This window comes from Benincasa hispida, chromosome 4 (assembly GCF_027475165.1).
Source record: "Benincasa hispida cultivar pf3 chromosome 4, pf3_genome.v1.1, whole genome shotgun sequence".
Classification (NCBI taxonomy): Eukaryota; Viridiplantae; Streptophyta; class Magnoliopsida; order Cucurbitales; family Cucurbitaceae; genus Benincasa; species Benincasa hispida.
This window is the reverse complement of record NC_143481.1, coordinates 29,757,863-29,770,390: the sequence shown is the minus strand read 5'-3', so window position 1 is coordinate 29,770,390 and position 12,528 is coordinate 29,757,863. Positions and strand designations below refer to the sequence as shown.

The 12,528-nt window shown below is 31.9% G+C and overlaps 1 protein-coding gene and 1 pseudogene across 2 annotated transcripts; both read left to right on the top strand.

The window, feature by feature from the left end:
* Positions 1–4,607: 4,607 nt before the first annotated feature.
* On the top strand, positions 4,608–6,602 carry CUC3 (NAC (No Apical Meristem) domain transcriptional regulator superfamily protein). 2 transcript variants are annotated; one of them, XM_039030157.2, is made up of 3 exons: positions 4,608–4,975; positions 5,069–5,343; positions 5,916–6,602. In XM_039030157.2, exons 1-3 carry the CDS (start codon positions 4,729–4,731, stop codon positions 6,405–6,407), a joined length of 1,014 nt encoding a protein of 337 aa, XP_038886085.1. In that variant the 5' UTR covers positions 4,608–4,728; the 3' UTR covers positions 6,408–6,602. The 2 variants fall into 2 exon arrangements, with proteins under 2 accessions (XP_038886085.1, XP_038886086.1); XM_039030158.2 differs by having other exon boundaries at positions 4,610–4,975; positions 5,919–6,602.
* Positions 6,603–9,285: 2,683 nt separating this feature from the next.
* Positions 9,286–11,756, top strand: LOC120076154 (beta-galactosidase 7 pseudogene; annotated as a pseudogene).
* The last annotated feature ends 772 nt before the right edge of the window (positions 11,757–12,528 follow it).

The window sequence follows — 12,528 nt, the reverse complement described above, 5'->3', positions numbered from 1 at the left end:
GAACAATACAACATAGTTCTACTATGTGTGGAAACCTCTCGAGCCATGAGAAGGTGTGTGGTGGCACATCGTTCAAGCTCCGAAATCAACCCTTAAGGGAGCAATCTATCTATTTACCTCTGCTTCAAGGAAGGAGTGAATTCCATCTTGGTAGCTTAGTTCCCAGCTCCCAAATCAGACGAATCCTCAAAGTGGTAGGTTTGAGTTGACAATCTGGCCACTCTCACCCATGCAAATCAAAGGATCGCCCTTAAAGGTAGAAGTTCCCAACTCACTTAGGATTAAGGTCATGTTACCTATGGTCATCCTAGTGAAGTGAAGTCTCTGTCATGAACGACATTATATAACGAGTCTATAACACTTCATGATCTAGTCTTATACAAACTCCTTTGTATAGGATGCCCCCGCTCGCATGTCTCCACATGAATGATCAAGATCAGACTATCTTTAGTAAGTCACAACACTTGTAACTATTCTACAAAGCGGGCCACATCTGTAGCGTTACCAGGATAAGGTTTCCCTCCTATATCCATATACTACAAACCATTTTGGTTATCACTTAAGACATGATCCACCTGTATGTCTCCAATACATGCTTAGGTTATAACGACAACTAGGAATCTTAGTTTATTGGTTTGTGGTAAAGAAATTAAAAACATCCACTATTTCATAAACAATAGTGAAGAAAAATATCATATATTATTACATCACAAGCATTTGTTCAATACAGTGTTTACAAACTACAGGACCCAACGAGAGTTTAGAGCATCAACCATCAACCCCAACAGATTTAACATGAATCTAATTCATATTATTTATTATTTGAATCTTATCCAAATAAATTAAATCTCTCATATTGTATGGTTTAAATTTGAATCTCATTCAAAATTAATTTTATATTATAATGTATTTTTATACATTATATTAATTGTATCATATACAACTAAATTCACTTAAATAATTTGGACATTTCAAATTATTTCAAAACTTTTGATCCTTGTTTTACCCGTTGTGAGCCAGCGGAGGAACCTAATGGACCTACAATTATCAGATCCAATAATACGAGGTTAATTAATTAAACACTTTAATAAATCTAATCAACATTCATTAACTATGGGGCACTCTACTAAAGACCCATAGTTGCATTCTTATGAACTATAGAATATTTTGTGTTTACTCATATAACCATTACAAGTAAGTCGATCATTTACAAGTATTCATAATTATAGTTGGGCCAAATTATTATTTCACCCCTGTGATTATCTCTTACTTCTTAAGTACCGCTGGCCTTTTAATGAATAATCTGTTTATGTTCTAACCATAAACTAATTCTCTCTTCGACCAGTGAGAGGATGAGACTCATTGTTCAAGTCCTAAGTCAACACTTAAGAGAACAACTTATTTACTTACACCAAAGGCGGGAATGAGTGAATTCCATCTTGTGTAACTATGTTTCTAGCTTCCTACTCGGTCTTGTCCCTAAAATGGTAGGCATATTGAGTCGACGACTCAAACCACTCTCACCCATAAAAAATCAAAGGAAGATTTCTCATAGGTAAGAGTCCATAACTCCCTCAGGATTGAGATCGAGTTACATATGGTCATCATTTGAAATATTAATCTCTTCAGCCAATGGTGTTACAATGAGAGATTAAATATTTCATGGTCCAGTCTTATACAAACTCTTTGTATAGGACATCTCCACTCGCATGTACCTACATGAATGATTTGGATCAAGTCGTTTGTAACATTACAAAGTGGACCATATCCATAATTACCAGGATAAGGTACCCACCTTATCCATATATTCTAGACCTTTTAGGTTATTACTTGAACAAGATCCACCTGTATGTCCATTACATACTGTTCAAGTTACATTAAATAACCTTGAACCTTAGTTCATTGGATTTGAGTTATGCAAGTCTAAATGTTAAAATAAACAACACTTTATTTATTAAATAAAAAATTTATTTACAAAGTATAAATCACGAGTTTAGTGCGTAAACCCAACAATATAGGCATTAGCTATTTACAACTCCTAAAAGAACTTGACAGGATCAAATATGAGGAATTTTTTGTCCATGATTGAGTCACTGACCAGGTGTGGTGCGGCTGTATTGCCTAAGGCACATTGTCCGACTAGTTGAAACATTGTTACATCCCTAGTTCATATATTCTTGTTTACTTATTTTTAATCAACATTCTACTTATTCACTATTTATTCACACATTTGGTTATCTTCAATTACATTGATTCATTGTTTTAATATAATTAAAATCGAACTAACCTGGTAGGATTCGACTCTTAGAATACTCCAAAATTTACTACTTCATCAATAGTGTATGCACTAAACTTTGTCCGACTCTGTATCAAATACTTAACAACAATTTTATCAATGCAAGACACTTCGGACAATTTTATAATCATCGACATTTGGATTTGAATATCGATTTAAATCTGCATCAATATTTGAATAGGTAGCTTAGAAAACAATTGAATACCGAGCCCAATCGAACCTAGAAAATTCACCAAAGATATTATTTTTACTTCTTAGCTTTCTCATAACCTCAAAAAACATATCCAAAACAAAACCAAACCCCACATTATTTGAGAGGGTAGTGCCCATAACCTAATTAAGCACACAAATGAATTGTAGTAGTCAAGATGGGCCCAACAAAACAAGAGTAGATTCCTAGGCAGTCCCATGCTCTATGGTGGAGGCTAATAAAACAAAGAATGAGTCTACCCTACATATAATAACCCTTCTACAATACACTATATATATATCCTTGTTATAATAATAATTATTATTATCATATCATCCTCTTGAAAACAAGAATCCAAGGCTTACCACTTATCACAGTCAATCTGACGACATATCCTTCCATTATTTTTCATAGCCCAATTGAAGGTCGGTCATAGCCTTTGCTCTCTAATGAATGCATGGTCTCACAACTCTATCCACGTTCTTCTTTCTTCTCCCTAATTCAAAACTCTTCAAATTTATTTTAAGCTCACACCAAATTTGAATAAACCCCCACATGGCTCACCTTCTAATTTATTACCAGCTACCTTCCTGCCGTTCATTCTCGCTCGACGCTAGCTAACCGTTGCGGTTTCGGTTTTGTAGTTCTAGTCTCTTTGCTTCTGAGAGTTTGGCAATGGCATTCCCATTTTTGGAGATGGGTAGTAGAAAATATTGAGCTATATGGTGTAACATTTATTTTTATTTATTTATTTTTGTCAGGGAGCTAGGGGAAATATCTTCTTCGGGTTTGAATTTTGGTTGTTCAAATGAAATAAAAGAAAGAGTTAAATAAATTTCAGCATTAGTTAAGAGTGTTAAGAGTAGCCCCCACTTGATGTGTCAACCATTGGACTTGTTTCATGCACCAACTACATTTGGAAAAGAGAAATTAAAGGACAAGCAAAAGGAAGGAGACTGTATGTGTAATTCCTACTCGTCTTCCATGACGGTTTTTATTATAGTCAAAAGTGAACATGACTCAATTGTTATACAATATGTGAAAGCGAGTTAATGATCTTGTTCGAATTTTTCATCTTATTATATTTAAAATAATTATAACTTATAAAGTTCAATTTTAATTTTTTCTTTCATAATTGAAAGGTTATGTAAAAATTAAGTAGAAATATAATATAAACTTATAGTCTTCCTTAAAAAAAAAAGGCTATATCTCAATTAAAATGTCTATATATTTTTAGTACAATAGCGGTGTGGAGATTCAAATATATTACTCCACTCTTTGGAGAAAATGAGATTTTACTTCAAAACAAATGGACTTGTATGATTTACACAAGAAAGACAGAAGACAGAATAAGATTTTTGAATGGTCCATTTGAATTTACTTTTGAAGTGTTTATAAACAATTTTTTTTACACTTATAAACACTTAAACACTTAAAAAGTCAATCCAAACACATATGAAGATTACCATTTAATGTAAGATTACATTAAAATGAGTGGTTTTTTTTAGTTGAATAATATCAAATCTCTAACTTATTTTAAAATCTATATGTTTAAATTAATTGAATTATGCTCAATTTAAATAAAAGAGAATATTTTTAAGTCAAAGAAAACACTTTCCAAACCGATTTTTATTTATTTTCTAATGGAATTGTAGCATATTAGTGGTTAAATTTTGTATGAGTCCACCTCGAATAATACCCGTCAAAACACGTTATCAAATAATTGAATTTCTAATCTTTTAGTTAACCAGATACTTAGATCGAATAAAGTCGGTAGGATCGGAGCGGATGTACAAGAGTGGGGTTCTTAATGAACCTTACAGCAAATTAGCAAAGGACCAAAGAAGTAAAGTCAGTAGTAGTTTGAAGATAAAAAGGAGATTCAAAGTTTTTCAATTCAACGGAAAAGCATCTTTTTTTTTATCTTTCATTTTGCATTCAATGCCTTTTCTTCCATTGACCCACCAATTCGTTAACTTTCAATTTCTTATTTTATTTTATTTTTCTTTTGTCCTTTCTAATACAACCAATCGTCCGGAAAAAGGTGAAATAATTATAATAAAGTATTTGTCTTCATCAACCTCTTCATAAGTTGCTTTATTTATTTATTTATTTTTCTCACAATTTCAAATAAAAAAACCCTAAAAATTATTCTCCCTCTTATATCTTATGACCCTTCTCTAGTACACTAACTTAAAAAACCCACATTATTATTACTATTATTTCTCTCTAGCTCTAACAAATGTTTGGAATTGAAGAAGTTATTGGAGAACTAAATAGAGAAGAAGATCAAGAAGAAGGTGATAATGGTAAAGAAATATTCATCAAGAAGCATAGATTATTGCCACCAGGTTATAGGTTTCACCCTACTGATGAAGAACTCATTGCCTTTTATCTTGCTTCAAAAGTCTTCAAACCTTCCAATTTTCATCATGGAGTCAACATTGCTGAAGTCGACCTCAATAGATGTGAGCCTTGGGAACTTCCAGGTACGTCTGATTCAAAAGCTTAAGCTGATAAGTTATGATACACATAGTTGTTTAATATTAATTTTTTTACGTTGTTGTTGTGTGTTTTTTCAGAAGAGGCAAAGATGGGGGAAAAGGAGTGGTATTTTTTCAGCTTAAGAGTGAGAAAATACCCAACTGGATTAAGAACTAATAGAGCAACTGTGGCTGGTTATTGGAAAGCCACAGGGAAAGATAGGCAAATTTATAGTAGTTGTAATGGAGTTAAGCTTGGAACAAAGAAAACTCTTGTGTTTTATAAAGGTGGTGCTCCTAGAGGCATTAAAACCAAGTGGGTTATGCATGAATATCGCCTTCACTCTGATCTTGCTTCCCCTAATGTTTGCAAGGTAATTCATATCCTTAACCCTTTCCTTTTCTAACATTTTGAGTAATTTTAAGCTTTGGATTTCAAATGATTTTTTGTTATTTGTTATTTCTAACATTTTGAGTACCTTAATTTCCTCCTTCATTATCTCATTGATTTTCTTTTTTGATCTCCACCCTCATATTTATAAACAAACAAATTCAAGATAAACTTCAACAGACCAAACTAATGGCATATATATTTTAGGCTATGTTTAGTAACTATTGGAGTTTTGGTTTTTAGTTTTTGAAAATTAAACTTGTAATCACTCATTTTATCTCTAATTCTTTTTCTTGGTTTATTATCTACCAATATTTTCACAAATCAAACCAAGGTAGTAATCATTTGATACTCGTTTTCTTTTAATTTCCTATACAATTTTATAAAACCAAATATTACTACCTAACAATATTTTAATTTTCAACAAACATACTAAATGAAAAGACTATAAAAGCAAAACATTTTTATCTTTCCATTTCATAACATGAACGTCAAAATAGCATTTCTCTTTTGGTTTTTTTTTTCTTTAATTACGTTCATTTCAAATCTTTCTAGCAGGACGAATGGGTTTTATGCAGAATAATTCATAAATTCGGAGAGAAAATAAAATCAAGATCCTTCCAAGAAGCAATTCCTTCTCCCATTTCTCTACCTCCATTATCACTCAACACACCTCAAACCATAGACCATAACAACATCCAATCCCAAGCACCTCTACACAACAACATTCATCGCCATGAAAATGGCCTCCAAAGCTTCATCATCAACAATCCACATTTCATTTTCCAATCCAACAGCCTCTTTCCATTTGCCTTAAATAATAACCTCGACAACACTCATTTGTCGACGCCACCGCTGCCATCAATTCAAGCGAACGATACGAACTATCACGCCCATTTTAACCCGTCCTTGTTGCTCGATGGCAGCTGCGACAGCGGGCAGGCCTCGAGTTTCGGTGTGGACAGCAACGGCACGTTGGTTGATGTCGCTGCTTACGGAGGTGGTCGGGGGGATCAGTCCGATGAAAATTGGTCGGGAGGGTGCTGATGATTGGCGGCTGTCAGATAATTTGTGTTAGATTATTATTATTATTATTATTATTATTATTATCCCCTACACAGATCGCGAAGCATTTTTCTTCTCTTTTGCTATGTTTGATGGTGCTTCGATGTTAGTACAATAACATTAATATCTACTTGGGACTTGCTTAATTTATGGCATTTTCGTCGAAGTGTTTGTTCATATATGTTCATTCTTTTCCTTTTTTTTTTTTTTTTTTTTAAATGATCATCGTATAGTATTTATTTTGAAAAAATACGATACTTTATTTATTTAATTATTTTTTTGCATTTGGGTTAGGCTGAGTTTTAAAATTCAATAACTTTGACCCTATTTTGTAATTATCTCGTTTTTTTTATTTTTAGTTTTTAAAAATTAAGCGTAATTTTCTTATTTACGAATGATTCGTATTTTTAAATAAAATGGTTAAATTTTTAACTAAATTCCTCAAACAAAAAACAACTTTTCAAATTTTTTTTTTTTTTTTAAATTTTCAAATTTTGACTTGAATTTTTAAACTATTGATTAAAAGTACATAAAAAAGAAAGAATGGGAGGTAAAAATAATATATTTAATTAGCTTAATTTTCAAAAACAAAATAAAAAAAAAAATGGTTATGGGCCTTGAGTTTTGTTTTTGGAAGCACCTAAGTCTATTGGTCACTTTTTTTTTTTTTTGTTAATTATTAGATTAATATACTATTTTGGTTCATGTATTTTAAAAATTAAAGGTTTTTATCACAATTATACCAAATATAAAGAACATTAGCCAACTGATACACCAAAGGTAAAGTACATCAACTCACTAATATATAAAATATAGAATGTATCGAATATATCTAATGATACATAAGGTTAAAATTAGGATAATAAAAAATATGAAAAAATAAGATTTAAAATTTTTGCAGTTTTTTACAAATTGAAAAAAAAAAAAAAAAAAGATTGCGCGCACACGCACACACATTATTCAAAGTGTGAAGAAATTCTGAAGAAATTCTAAAGAAATTCTTCTATATAATTTAATATTATAAAATTTTTCGTTTTACGTAGGGTTGAACATATATGTTCATTATTTCAGCTCACTAATATACAAAATATAGAATATATCAAATATATATAGTGATATACAAATGAGATTAAAATAAGATAATAAAAAATACAAAAAAAAAAAAGAAAATAGACATTCTAAAGAAATTCTTCTATGTAGTTTAATATTATAAATTCTTCTCTATAATTTAATATTATAATTGTCCATAACATGAAGTTTATAACGTGTGTAAAAAGTTTTACTTACGATAGAGCATATATGTTCATTCTTTAGGCTCGCTAATATACAAAATATAGAATATATCTAATATATCTAATGATACATAAATGAGGTTAAAATCAGAATAATTTTTTTTTTTTTGCTATCCATCAAAATTTTCACACACAAATATACATAATCACACGAACATATACATACATACATATATATATACACACATATACACATACATACACACATGCATATATCACCGCTTTATATGTAAAAATAAACTCGTTAATCAAAACATGAACAAATTGTAAAGAAATTCTTCTATATAATTTAATATTAACATTGTCTATAACATGAAGTTTATGATATGCGTAAAAACTTTTACGTAGGGTTGACTTTTCTAAAGGACACATTAATTTAAAAATATATATTAGAACCAACATTGAAACCAATTGCTTAAATAAAATCAAAACATTAAGAAAAAGAAATAAAAGAGAAATTTTCAAACTAAATGAACATGAAATGAGTTTTAAAAAATTGGAAAGAAATGTTATCCAAAGTTGAGGATATAGTTCCAATTTAATGAACCAACTTATTGTTTATAATTACTTTTAATCTAATTAATATGATACATAAATGTGAATACATTTTATAAGAGACCAAAGAAAAAAAATCTATATTATAGCAAATCTTAGGTCTAATGATTAGACAATTTAGCATATCTGAGGAGCAAGAATTAAGTATTGCATGGAACCTAAGAAGTAGAAGAAGATATATTGTAGTAATTAAATATGAGTTTATTAAACTACTAACAAAATATGGGTTTTACTCTACTAATCCATACTATCGACATTCAAAACCTCTAATCATACAACTACTTTGCATTTCGTAATGATTTAACATGGTTTTGCGATAAAAAAAAAAAAAAAAGAAAAAAAAGAAAAAAAAAAAAGATTTAACATGATTTTATGGTTGATCTGTGTTTGAAACAGTTAAGTACTTAAATTGTCACGTTTGTAAACAATCCTTTTTATTTTCCTCTTTGGCAACAATATGTACAACATTTTCTTAATAGAGATGGTTAAATTTGACCAAATAGAGAGCGGAATTTCTAGAGCTTAGGCAAGAAAAGCACATGAATGAGGAGATGAAATCAACCAACTGTCATCTTAAATTGTTGAAATTCGTCGAACGAACATGGGGTCAACATCCCTCCAATGGCTTATGTGTTATTGACCATATATTATCAACAAAAGAAAACAAAGACGGCTGGCTTACAAATTCAAACTGAAAATGTGGAAATGGATAAGTAAAAGCAGCGCTGGAAAAAGGAAAATTTGCTAATTACGCACTTGTATACTTTTACTATGGTAATAAGTTATTGTGAGGATGATTTCGATGAACATTCTCTAAATTTAGCAAAAAAAAACTAATACATGAAGTTGTGCCGGTAAACTCATTAACATATCTTCCATGTTTGTACTCCATAAACAAACAACTGTACAAATATAGATTGGAAAGAACACCCACTTTATACCTAAGTTTTCCTATATAAACCCATGGATTCAAACAAATGAATAAACCAAACATATAATTTGTAGATTCAAAGATGTTTAAGCTTTGGCGGCTTCTTTTTCCTCTTATTGCTACTTTAGCTTGCTTATCTTTTTGTATAGGAGCAAATGTCACCTATGACTCAAATGCCATAATTATCAATGTTGAACGACGCATTATCTTGTCAGGTTCAATCCACTATCCACGTAGCACTGAAAAGATGTGGCCTGATCTTATTCAAAAAGCTAAAGACGGTGGATTGGATGCAATTGAGACATACAATTTCTAGGATCGTCATGAGCCACAATGACGAAAATATTATTTCTCTGGAAATCTAGATTTTGTTAAATTCTTTCAGCTTGTCCAAGATGTAGAACTTTATGTTATCATGAGAATTGGTCCTTACGTCTGTACTGAGTTGAACTATGGAGGTTTTCCACTATGTTTGCACAATATGCCAAGAATCCAACTACGAACTTACAATGAAGTGTACAAGAATGAAATGCAAACATTTACAACAAAAATAGTGAATATGTGCAAACAAGCCAACCTCTTTGCCTCACAAGGAGGGCCAATAATCTTAGCTCAAATTGAGAATGAGTATGGAAACGTTATGACACCTTATGAAAATGTAGGAAAAGTATATATCAATTTGTACGCTCAAATGGCTGAATCTTTTAATGTTGGTATTCCATGGATCATGTGCCAATAGAATAATGCCCCACAACCTATCATTAATACATGCAATGGACACTATTGTGACAACTTTACTCCTAATAATCCTAATAGCCTAAAAAATTATTGAAAATTGGGTGGGATGGTTCAAGAAATGGGGCGATAAAGACCCTCACAGAACTATAGAAGACGTAGCATTTTTCGTGGCTAAATTTTTTCAAACTGGTGGTGTATTTAACAATTATTACATGTACCATGGAGGCCCCAATTTTGGAAGAACATCGGGCGGTCCATTCTTCACTACGTCTTATGATTATGATGCACCACTTGATGAATATGGGAACTTGAATCAACTCAAATAGGGACATCTCAAACAACTCCATGTATCCATCAAATTGGGAGAGAAAATTCTCACAAATGGCAGCCACTCAAACCAAGAGTATGGTAACTCTATCACTTTAACGAAGTTCTCCAACCCATCAACGGGGAGATGTTTTGCTTTTTAAGCAACATAGATGGTAGCAATGATGCAACTATAGATTTGTAGACAGATGGAAAATACTTTGTGCCCATAGATGGTCTATGAGCATTCTTGATGTTTGCAACAAGAAGGTTTACAATACTGTAAAGGTTAATTCTTAGACATCTATGTTTGTTTTGGAGCGAAATGAAAAGGAAAATGCGAAAGTTTCCTGGACTTGGGCTCCAACGCTAATGAGAGACACGCTACAAGGAATGGGTAAATTTAAGGCAAACGTTCTTTTGGAACAAAAAGGAACTACGGTTGATGTCAGCGACTACTTGTGGTACATGACAAATGTTGAAACAAATGCATTATCTTCTGTCCAAATTGTGACTCTTCAAGTGAACACAAAAGGTCATGTGCTTCATGTTTTTATATATAAAAGGTATATCAGGTCACAAGGAGGAGCGATGGGTAAAGCTTTGTGTTTGAGAAGCCTATTCTTCTAAAATCGGGAAACAACGTAATTACCCTTTTGAGTGCCACAGTTGGGCTGAAAATTATGGTGCATTTTATGACACAGTGCCAATGGGAATTGACGGAGTTCCTATTCATTTAATTGGAGATGGAAATGTCACAATTGATTTGTCATCCAATTTATGATCATATAAGGTTGGATTAAATGGAGAATTGAAGAAATTTTACAACCTGATGTTCTTGCAGAGAACCAAATGGAGAGCATTACATAAAAAATCTATTGGAAGGAGAATGACATGGTATAAAACTAGCTTTAAGACTCCTTCAGGAACTGACCCAGTAACATTGGACATGCAAGGAATGGGAAAAGGCCAAGCTTGGGTAAATGGGGTAAGCATAGGTCGATTTTGGTCTTCTTTTATTGCCGGTAATGATAGTTGCAGTGCAAACTGTGACTACAGAGGTGCATACGATCCGAGAAAATGTGCTGGGAATTGTGGGAACCCATCTCAAAGATGGTATCATGTTCCAAGATCGTTTCTTTCAAAGGATACGAACCCATTGATTTTATTTGAAGAAATCAGAGGAAATCCTCAACAAGTGTCAATTCAAACCATTACTCTAGGAACTATTTGTGGAAATGCTAATGAAGGAAACACCTTAGAATTATCTTGTCAAGGGGGATCATCATCTCTGAAATTCAATTTGCTAGCTATAGAAATCCAGAGGGAAAGTGTGGCTCCTTTAAGAAAGGCTCATGGGACGTGACAAAAAGCACACTTTTGGTGGAAAAGACTTGCATTTGTATGGAAAGTTGTATAATCAATGTATCTGAAATGACTTTTGGAGTAAGCAATGTTAATAACTTATCTGCAAAACTAGTCGTTCAAGCAATTTACTCAAATAATTGAGTGATATATATGTGTGTATATATGTATAATGTTTATGAGATTTTCGAAGTAAAACTAAAACTTTTTTGGGGTTAATTAACTACATATATAAATAATTTTTTTTCCATAACTTCAACTATTAACTATAGTAACAATTGTCGATTCTCTTAACACTTGAGATCTAAGATGCAAATATTTTTTATTGTGTTAATAATATTTATGAGTAAATAATTATGTGTCTCTCGCCTATCTCTCTTCTTTCATTCTTTCTCATCTTTCATCTTTTTATCTCTCCCCTCCTCTCCTCTCTGTCGTTTTCCCTCATTTAATGCTCCAAAATGCTCACCTTCCTATTTCCATACCTCTCTGACGCTCTTTTTCCTTTTCATTGTCGGCCCCTTCCGATTCTAAGTCTATGCATGTAATGCCACCAGCCCACAGAAAATATAAGCCAATACATCATGCTTCACCTCTCTTGTTCTCCTTGTTTGAACTCATCATTCATGTTCAACATTATAATCATATAACTTAACCATTTTACTTACTTTAGTAAATACCATGTCAATGTGAATTGAATGCTTTTAGGGCCACTCTTCCATTTTGACAAAAACACTATAGCATTGGGTGGTATGTATGATTTTTATACCTAGTCGTAAGGATTTTTCATTCTTAATATACATAATTAAGACGTCTGTAGGCTTGAGATTGAAGGGATTGAACGCTTTGATCCTGCAGTGGAAGCAATATAATAGCACGCTTTGATTCTCAATAGAATTAAAAATATAAAATTAAA

Bases quoted from the DNA above. Each gene is read 5' to 3' on its own strand.
- CUC3 (XM_039030157.2), top strand. From the start codon at position 4,729: ATGTTTGGAATTGAAGAAGTTATTGGAGAACTAAATAGAGAAGAAGAT. The intron at 4,976-5,068 runs GTACGTCTGATT...GTGTTTTTTCAG, and splicing joins TGAGCCTTGGGAACTTCCAG to AAGAGGCAAAGATGGGGGAA. The intron at 5,344-5,915 runs GTAATTCATATC...AAATCTTTCTAG, and splicing joins CTTCCCCTAATGTTTGCAAG to CAGGACGAATGGGTTTTATG.